This window comes from Ceratosolen solmsi, unplaced genomic scaffold, assembly GCF_000503995.2.
Source record: "Ceratosolen solmsi marchali unplaced genomic scaffold, CerSol_1.0 scaffold2, whole genome shotgun sequence".
Taxonomy (NCBI): domain Eukaryota; kingdom Metazoa; phylum Arthropoda; class Insecta; order Hymenoptera; family Agaonidae; genus Ceratosolen; species Ceratosolen solmsi.
Genome location: NW_011948422.1, coordinates 8,641,751 through 8,652,584, shown reverse-complemented (window position 1 = coordinate 8,652,584; position 10,834 = coordinate 8,641,751). Strand labels below are relative to the sequence as shown.

Sequence of the window (10,834 nt, the reverse complement as noted above, 5' to 3'; positions counted from 1 at the left end):
GCCGATTACCTCCGGACCTTCGGCGCTCTCGAGCTCCCGCCCGGGTTAATCTGAGCGCGCCTTCCTAGTTACGCATCTAGGTTATGTGAGAACTTTTTTGAACACACTTATATTGAGCACACTGTCTTTTCGCTATTCTCATATTATTCGCCTCTCATTTCTTTGTGTGCAATCAGTTATTTTTAATAACGATTGAACTCACTATTGTTGTAGCGCAATCAATTTCATTATAGAACTGTGTGCTAAATGAGTTCTCGCCATTACTCAACATTCGCTACGCATGTTAGCGAACGGCCGAAGCAATTTTTCGGTAAAATAAGAGAATGCAATCTCATGAATTTCATTTCAGTTATGTTATCCCCATTTAATCGTTTATGGCATTACCAAATTGTTTTTTTTCAGTGGATCCTTTTACCGTTAACAATGCGATGTCATTTGCTAAGAAGCGACAGTATTTCATATTCGCTCAACAATTTATCATTCAAGTGCTTATGTAAATTAAGGGTGATATCGAACAAAGCAGTAAAGAACCGTTTAGATCTTGTGCATATCGATGCATTAAAAATAATCGTCTAAATTCTTCTTTACACGATGCAAAATACGACATAAAATCACTTTGAAATTCTTACTACTTATATATGCATAAGTTAAAACAATAGTATTTATACTAAATATACATGCATGTGCGCACAAGTCTGTAGACCCGCGCGCGCACGCGCAAAACGCGTGCGCTCATACACACGCACACATGCGCGTATGCATGCACATATAAATAGAAAGATAGATAGATAGATTGATAAGTTGTTAAATAAGTAGAAATATACATGTAATGATAAATCCATCTATCGAGAGAGAGAGAGAGAGAGAGAGAGAGAGACAGAGACAGATCGATAGATAGATAAATAGACATACAGGTGGATAGATGGATAGATAGATAGATTGATGGATAAACGGATGGATGGATGGATAAACGGATGGATGGATGGATCAACGGATGGATGGATAGATGGATGAATATAGAGTCATATATCTTTATTAACCGTATAACAATTTTCTCTGAATACGTATATAACTTAGATAGCTTACATTCAAATTTCGTTTAATATAATTAATATTTCAATGTGAACATTTTATTTACGAACATAAGTATTTAATATTTTCTTAATGCTAAATCTATAAATCTATATTAAATAAGAGATGCATTCATTCACGGTATAGAGATTCAAAATTTTTGAAACTATCGAAATTTATAACTTCATTTACATTTATATGACAAATATAAATATTTATACCTTAAAATGTTTATAAAGAAGTTTTTAAATAAATCTTAACGAAATTTATTTAACTCAATATCGATTGTGTTTTATTACAATTGTTTCTGGTAGGTACAAGTCCATGTTTATTCCACTTCAATAAAGATAGTCGATATAACAATACCTAGAGCATTTGTTTCTGGCGGATAGTGAAATTTTAATTTTATGGTGCTATAAAGTTAGAGCAACGATTTTGATTGTGGAAATTATAGTTATGTATACACATACAACGCGATAGCTAACTGAATAATGTGTATTTACGTATGCATCAAATTCCTATGTATATAATGCAACGAAATACTTTCAAACGTGTGTTAGAATACAACAAAGAAAACCATAATTAAAAGTTAATTTAACATTTTTAGATTAATTTAATTTCTTTAACGTTGTTAACCTTAAATCAATCTCATTGGCCTTGAATTCTAAAATGCGGTCAACATTTATATTATATCAGTAAACTTGACGTCAACGGTAACAATCATAACTCGGTAACTAAAAGTTGAATGTTTCGTATGAAACAAAAGAAAATAAAAGTAAAAATAATAAAATTAAATATTCGAAACATGTTTCGTAATTAAAACAATATTTTGCAGTTCAAAAATTTATATCGTTTAAATTTATTTATTTTAATTACGAGAAAAAATACGAGCTTAAGTTAAGTGAATTTTATATATTAATATAATGCCTTTATTATAATATTTAATGGATAATTTGAGCGATGAAAATCCTATTGATTATATCCATATTTTCAATTATTGCGCATAATTTCGGACTAAATTTTTATGAAAACTTAAAGTATTTGTCCCAACAGTTATTTTATAGAAATTTAATCATAAAAATTAAAATTTAAATTTAATATTCTAAATGAAATATATAGAAAGATAAATATTATATGTATATATATATATATATATATATATATATACATAATGAAACCTTATTTAATATCGGAAAACTTCTCAAATTTATTGAAATTATCTTTTATTTATTAAAGACTAGATATTTTCTATAGCTATCTATTTATAAACATTCTATTTTCAACATAATTTTATAATCAAATAAATTTTTAAGAAAATTTTTAGGAAGCATTTTATACTTTTTGAGCTTACTATAAGAATATTTAATTCAGAAGAATGGATTTATACAAAATTTTTTGATATTTTTTAATGAAATATTAAGTTTTGTTAGCGTTCAGCTTAATTATACATTAAAGTTTAATTATTATAAAATATTTGGTAAAAGAAATTTACTAGAAATGTTATTTCTGCATTCGTATTATCTATGAAATATACAGAGATAAGACGTTTGATAAATTCATATATTAATTGTGATATTTTTGTAATAATTCCTGTCAACATATTAAGTATTTACATTTTGAATAAGATTTTATATAAGTAATGTGAATAGAATGAAAATAATTATTTTAAATTTCATTCAAATAATAAATCAAAATAGTACGTCAAAGGGATATTTTGAAAAAATTTTCATAGTTTAATAATATTCTGAGATATTGTATAATTATCATTCTTAATTATTGATAGGAACTTCACTATTTAATTTAATTCTCGGAGCTCCAAAGTTATTTTTAACGTTTATAATTTCTAATGTTAAATAAATTTATTATGATTTAGTTTGATTCATTTGATGCTTATTAAATAATTACTTAGGTTTCGAAAATAATGTGCGATTGACGGTTATAAAACAAAAAACAATTGTAATAATTTATGATCTTATTTATAAATATATACATTATTAAAGTATTTATTAAAAGCATTTAATTAGCAATTATTAACAGTAATACTTTTCATATTGATATTTAATTTTTAATTGTAGTTGTCACAACTTTTTAATTTCACAATGGCTTTCTGTTAATTGATAATATTAAAAATTTTTACGGTTTCTCAATATTATAATGAGCGATAACAGTTTTAGAATGAAAATTGTGCTTTAATTAATTAAACTTCTATTTGGAGTTTCATATTAAAACTCTAAAAATGGTTAAGATGGAAATTTGTTAAGATTTTTACTACACATGCGTATGCATTACGATATTATCAATAAACATTAAATGTTTGTTTTAAAATACGAAAACCATATAGAATTGTTTTCTTCGATGTATCATACTTTATTATTTCGCATTAAAAACTATTTCCGAATTAGTAATAATTGATTACAAGAAATGAAAAATTATTATTGCACCGTACTGATTTTACACATATTTATCGTATTAATAATGAATCAAACTAAAAAAATTTTATAACGCAAATGTTAAACACACACACATATATATATATATATATTATTAATTAAAATTGCTTAGTTCAATGAAAATACATAACTCAAATAAAAATAAAAGGAAAAAAAAATCTTAGTAAATTAGATAATTGGCAATAATATCGATTAAAATCTAAACGTACAGATATATATATATATATATATATATATAATTTGGAACTCTAAGCGTTAACAGATTAAATAAAATAAATTTTTTTCGACTCTACAACATAGTCCTTCGGATAAGGATTATACTTATACAATCGTCCGGTTGTCTTTTTTTTTTTTTTACAGTCTCGCAGGAGGGGTCATCATCACCAGGAAGTAAATCACCACCATCACGAGTACAATCACCATCATAATGAGAATGACGATAATGATAATGAACAATGGCAGGTTTACAATCTCGGTTTGAATGCAAATTCTGATGCACTTATGCGTATGCATTCAAATGCACGTGGAAATGGAAATCGAATGTTTCGATTGTATGGTTTTCAAAACGGAGTGGAGGAATTATTACTCTATGGGTCTGAGTTGCGTGCAAAAATCCTCGAAACTCTTGGTACTCTCGTCTACGATCATTATGATGAATTTAGTATAGATCAACTGGAGGCATTATATAGAGTCTATCATGACACTTTACGGCGAAAGTATAATATTTTTGAAGTTGCTAAGAAACTGAAATGGCAACGCGAGGTCTTTAACAACAGCGTAATCTGTAAAACTGTGCTTGAAAAGATGTGCTCGTGCATGAAGGACAGTTCGAACGTTTGTACGAATATTAAAACACCAAATTATCGTAGAAGTAATCCACGTAAGATATCGAAAAATGCTTTGAAAGTGAGCGAACTCTTTCCAAAAGATCTAACACTGGCAAATCTGTTAAAGCATATTCAGAAAAAGAAGCTTAAAATCACTCCACAATTAATTTCTGGATTACTTTTAAATGTACCATATAATAATTTTAATAACGATGTGCATAGAGCAGAAAAAATATTGGTTTCATATTTGAATTCATTAAGTAATAACAAATATTATAATAGCTTGGAAAACTTGAACAAATACAGAACTATCGATGATTTCTTAAAGTCATTCTTAGAGCAGAAAGCCGAACAGTTCCCGGATCAGGCAAAGAGAGCTGCATTGTTTTTAGCCGAACATGTCCAACGAGATACAAACTCTATAAGCGAGAATATTGAAAACTTTGGCATAACTTATGAAAATAAAACTATCGACTTGAAATATTTATGCGAGCTTGTGATACCTAATGATCTTGTAGATTTGGATATTATTGAATCTAGGGATTACTTAGAGTCTGAAATGAAAAGAAATCATGTTGTAAATCGGTACTTAGAACTCGATAAATATGAACATGCAACCCCCGATCAATTATTATTAGAAATTCTCCGTCAAATGAAGCGAATATCAAGAATAATATCATTCCCTTCGAATGTCGTGAGGGCTCTAAGCGCACATGCGGATTTTTGGAGAAAAGGTCGAAATATTGACAATGTTGCCGACTTTATAAATCTATTTAAGGCGTATGATAATTTAATCGATAATCCGAAGTTCAAAAGGTTTTTCCAATTAGCAACAACGATTCAAAATAAGCTTAGGAACGAAGAAAATATTCATCTTGAATTAACGTGTACAATGCCGAGACCTTGCCTCCATCGAGTCCTCTTAAAGATTATAGAGTGCGATATAATTGACGATGAGACGAAAGCCGAGATCTTAGAATTTATGAAACTACTCGATCAAAATGGCAGACCCTTACTAGTGGAAAATCCATTGAATAAAATTACTACGTCCAGTGGAATAACAAAATTACTAGAATTTAGAACAACTAGACCCACTGAAATCACATTCGTTTCTTCTCGGCAACCTTCGAAGAACGATGGTTACTTGGTGCACGGAGAATTAAAGCCGAAGCCTAAGAAACATAACCTATCAACCAATACAGAAGTGAATTTCGACGAGAGGGAATTAGGAACAACGCCGAATAGTTCTGGTGAAGAAAATACTACTCCAAAATTCTTTCGTCATCTATCAACAAATGCAATTTCAACCGAATATCCTGTCGCTTATAATAAATTTTCTACCAATATATATTCTAATATTCCAGAAAATAAAGAGCCATCGCTAGACGATCAAGGCGATGTCGATTCTTCAACGGACAATATGATTTTTAAACTCACGCCAAATAGTGCGTCTACATTAAATCCAAAAATAAAATCAAAAGATAAGCACCCAAGAGGAAAGCCTATAGGACCTAATAAAATATTGAAATTGCGACCTTCGGGCAAGAGCAGTACAATTATACCAAACCCAGATTCCAGCGATTCTCAAGAGTATTCGGAAGAAGGTACGACAGTGTATCCTGGAAATGATATTGACGGAGAGACTATTGTAACTATCGCAACCGAAAATCCAAGTGAGTTTTCATATGAGACTACTACAAATTTAATAACAACAGTTACAGAACCAATAGATGTATCGGCAGAATATACACCGATTAATAATGACTCGCGCGAGACCATAATAGACGATAATGCTTCAAATATGTCAATAGAAGAAAGTACAACGAATTATTCAATGGAAGGTACGAGTACCGAGGCATCAAGTACTACAATTAGACTTGAGAAAAATGCAATTTTCCCAGTTGGTCCTTTTGAAGGTGACATATCCACTACAACAGATTCTAGTATCTGCGATGATAGCGATAGTTGTGCTACAGAATCCTGCGAAGGCGATAATTGTACCGAAGATAAGGAAGTAACTACACCTAATGCCTTAAGCGAAGAGTGCAACGACATGAGTTGCGAGCAAAGTAGCGAAACACCTTGTGTAGGTCCGAATTGTTCGGTAACGTCTCAATCCGCAGAATGTCAAGGCTCCGATGAAAAATGTAACGCAGAAAATTGCTTAGATTCAAGCTGCAGTACTCCAATTACTACTTCAGAACCTACTGTGGCACCCACTATCGTACCAACTTCAGAATTCACTGCAGTACCTACTCTACTACCTATAACACTACATCCAATAGTATCTACTGTAGTATCGACTGTACCCACAAGCACGATCAATCCAACAACTACCACTTATGCACCCACCACTACCGATGCACTTGACATAACTACGGAGAGCTGTGGCGATTCGGAGTGTTCAACATCGGAAAATTGTGATAAAGGATCCTGTTCCAACGAAGAAAATTGCAATTCTGAAAATTGTGCCGAATCAACTGAAAAATGTGAAGGATCCGATTGCTCTGACAGCTCGAGTAATTGTAAAGATAGTAACGATGAAGATTGCAATAATACAACGTCAAAGCCTGAAAATGAAACCGTAGAGCACAATTTAATCGGCAAGAGTGTAATCTGTGATTCTGAAGACTGTTCTGAAAAATCTAGCCCATCATGTCAAGGGCCGAATTGTAGTTCAGCGGAATTAAATGATTCGAGTAAGCCTTGTCATGGTACAGATTGTCCAACAAAAACTCAGGATTGCGATGGAAAAGATTGTCCCGATTCATCTGAAAATGATTCTGATCCGACAACTCCGAATACCGGAGACAATGTCACAAAGACGCATTTCGATAAAACAATAACTGAGAAACCCAGGTCCAACCTATGTATTTCTAAAGATCCACATCGTAAACGCAAGGCTGAGCATTTGCAAAAGATAAGGAAACTAACTGCTTTGCTTGCTGACAAACCAAATAGACAAGGAGCCCTATTAGACAGCAATGAATATCCCTCGAATAATCTGAATGCATTCAGATTTCCAAAATACAACGGGAATATTAGCGGGCGCGTTAAAACGTTAATTCAAAAATTAAAGACGGGCAAATCGTTTAAAAAACTACAGGATTCGTTTAAAAACACGCAGGCTAACGCGTACAGCAATAGCATGAATATTCCTGAAAATATGAATAATCAGAATAGAAGAAAGCTTGTGGTGAAAAATAGTATACTCTCTCAACAAAATAGTCAACATCATCGTGAGGTAACCGAGAAGAGAATAATTCAAAAACAACTGAAAGAATCTTCAAAGAATACAAGAGCTATAAAGATAAACAACAGAGTAGAAATGCGTAGGAAACTTCCCATAAAGCTTAGAGCTTACGATCCTAACATGATCCTTCAATCAAAGCGAAATAATCCAAATAAAAATTAAACATGTACTAAAAAAGGCATGATTAACATTCATCGGCTCTAATTATCTAAACACTAATCGAACGAATTATTTAACGGATTATGCAAAAAATCTACGGACATTAATGTTACACAATGTATATAATCTTGTCAATATAAAATAATATTAAGAAATGTTAATCGTTTTATGACAATGAATAATGTACTGTGTTTAATTGTAATTTAAAAACATCTCACAATAAAAAAATAACAAGAAAATCAAATATTTTAAATATAATTTTTAAATACAGAACTAGAACAAAAGCTTTTATATTAGAACCAAAGGATGGATAAAAGCAATGTCATTTGATTAAACATATATGTTTAAACGTTGTTGTATTTTATAAAATAACAGGAAATTAGTTAACTGTAAATAAGATTATAATATTTCGAGTTTCTTAATATTTTACATAATAAGTTTAAAGAATAAATAATATAATTATAGTCATACAAATGTATTCGCTAAATTTTGAATTTTCATTTCACTAAATGTTTTGAAAATATTTTGATTACAATTCATTATTCCATTCGGTTAAAGAGTTGCAATAAAAGCTTCACATAAAACAAATAAAACTTTAAATAAAATTTAATATTTCAGTTAAAATTTTGTTAATTAATTGTTATTTTTAACACGTTCCAATAAACAAAACTCCATTATAATAAATAGACTCGTGTAAATAGATAAGAATTGAATAATTAAAAGAAACTCACATTTAAAATACACATAAATGTAAAACGAATTAAATCTATGAATAATATTTTTCCATTTTTGTTCAATAGCTTAATGATAACAGTACATAATGGCAATAAAAGTCTATGAAATACAAAGCAATCTGAATTACCTTTATGATTTGTAACCACATCAATTGATATCGAAGAATCATAATTAATATTTTATTTGTCAAAATAATTTGATTAACAATATCTCATAATTTAAGTATATATTTACAATTATTCAAAATTTATTTACAATTACTACATAAATACGGAAGATTTAATTGAAATAATTATATCCTATTCAAAAACAATTTTACAGTATATTCTAATTTTTTTAGAATTAAAGTAGCACTTCATTTTATCTTGAACGTAATTTACACATAAACAAATTAAGGTAGCTTAATTGCATAGAACTATCGTAAAAATAAATTCTCAATTACTTTATAACAATTTAATGGCCATAATTTATTTCTATAAAAGTCCCAATATTTATTTTTAGAAATGTGAATTTGTATAATACATAGATTATATATATATGATATATATGCATGTATTTATTAAATTTTTTTACATATACGCGCTCCAAGATATTTCTTTAAATTATTCTATAAGTATCTTGGACATTTCATATTAAATGAGCTATCTTTATAAAAATATTTGATTAACATTATTACTTTGTATTTGTTTTAATATATAACATTCATGAAATTGAAATATTGTTTTATCAACAAATTGTTAAGCTAATTTTATGTTATTATAATTTTCAAAAGTCAATCATTGCATAAAACTGTATATATAAAAAAAAACATATTTTTGAAAAATACAATTTTTATACCTCAAAAAAATTTTGTTTTTAAATATCATTTATTCTGCACGTAAATATAAATTTAGATAGTGCCTATAATATTATATGTATAAATATTTTAATATATATATATATATATATATATATATATATTAATTTATTGTTAAAAAATTTGTTAAAATAATGAATATAGTTAAAATTTTGAGAAATTTAATAGTGTGTACCTACCGATTTACTAAATTTTGATTAATAATTACAGATTTTTGTACGAAAATTCTTCACGATAATCATGCATTGTCATTTTGTGACAATTCTGAATGAAAAAATTCCAAGTCATTAATTATCATTTCGTGTTTTCTATAATTTCTAGTCTTTTCAGCTTCTATAAGTGAACTTTATACATTTATCACTTATAGAAGTGAAAAAACTTATTTTATCCAAGCTTACTTTATTACAATGAATATAATGTACGGACTTATTTATTATATTAAATTAACTAAGAATTGTAAATAATAATTTGGAAAATACATTTTATTTTTATAAATATATTGAAATATTACATTAAATAAAGAAAATAACACTAATTAGTAATATATACTATGCAACTAGTAATATATAATTTTCCTACATAAACAAAATTATGAAAAATTATTTTTATAAATATTTTATTATAAATATATTTTAAATTATAATTACCTGAAGAAATATGAAGAATTTTTAAGGAAATATAAATAAAACTAATCGCCACTAAACTACATGTCATAACTGAGTATTTTTCTTTAACAAGTAGATATGTGTCTAATTTGTTTTTAAAGATCTTTATTAAAAACTTATTTTATTATTATGATAAGTAACGTATTTCGAGATATTATTAATTAATGAAATAAGATATTTCAAGTGGATAGAATTCAAAGCTATTCGATCATATATAGAAAATAATGTATAATAAATATATGTAATTTGAATTTTTATTCATTATAGTTAAATATAATTATTTTTGGTTATCTTGAATATCCTTTGAATGATAAGAATGAATAATGTTTAATTGTATAACTATAAATTTTGCAAAATTCAAAAGAATCAATAGTAATTCTAATACTCGTTTTAACTGGCAAAATCTAATTTACTAATATTCTAACATTTTAAATAATTAAATGCACATTGAAACTGAAATTAAATTATTTGAAATCGAATTGAATTATAATAAGGTATGAATAAAAATAAAACTCTAAACTTAATTTTTGAGTAATGTTATGAAATATTTATTACTTACAATTAAGAATACTTACAATTCAAACACATTACAAATAACATTAATAATTTAAAATATTTGAACATCACAAAAAATTAATTTTACTTGTAGAATATCTTTTGAACGAACTCCCTAACGTAATTATAGATGAATGTTACTTTTGTTATTTAGTATAAAAAAAATTTTACGTCCCCAAATTAGAAATTTTGTTAAATATATATAAGGAGAATTTTTAACCATAAACATAATACAATATATCATTTATATTTGCATTGAATGA

The 10,834-nt window shown here is 27.8% G+C and overlaps 1 protein-coding gene across 1 annotated transcript in view; it reads left to right on the top strand.

Annotated features, from left to right (window-relative positions):
• The window catches only part of LOC105362061 (uncharacterized), an 8,143-nt gene extending 380 nt beyond the window's left edge, over positions 1–7,763 (top strand). The window contains exon 2 of the mRNA XM_011499388.1: positions 3,882–7,763. Within this exon, the coding sequence (XP_011497690.1) occupies positions 3,882–7,763 (3,882 nt within the window). The remainder of the gene's footprint in view (positions 1–3,881) is intronic.
• Positions 7,764–10,834: the final 3,071 nt, after the last annotated feature.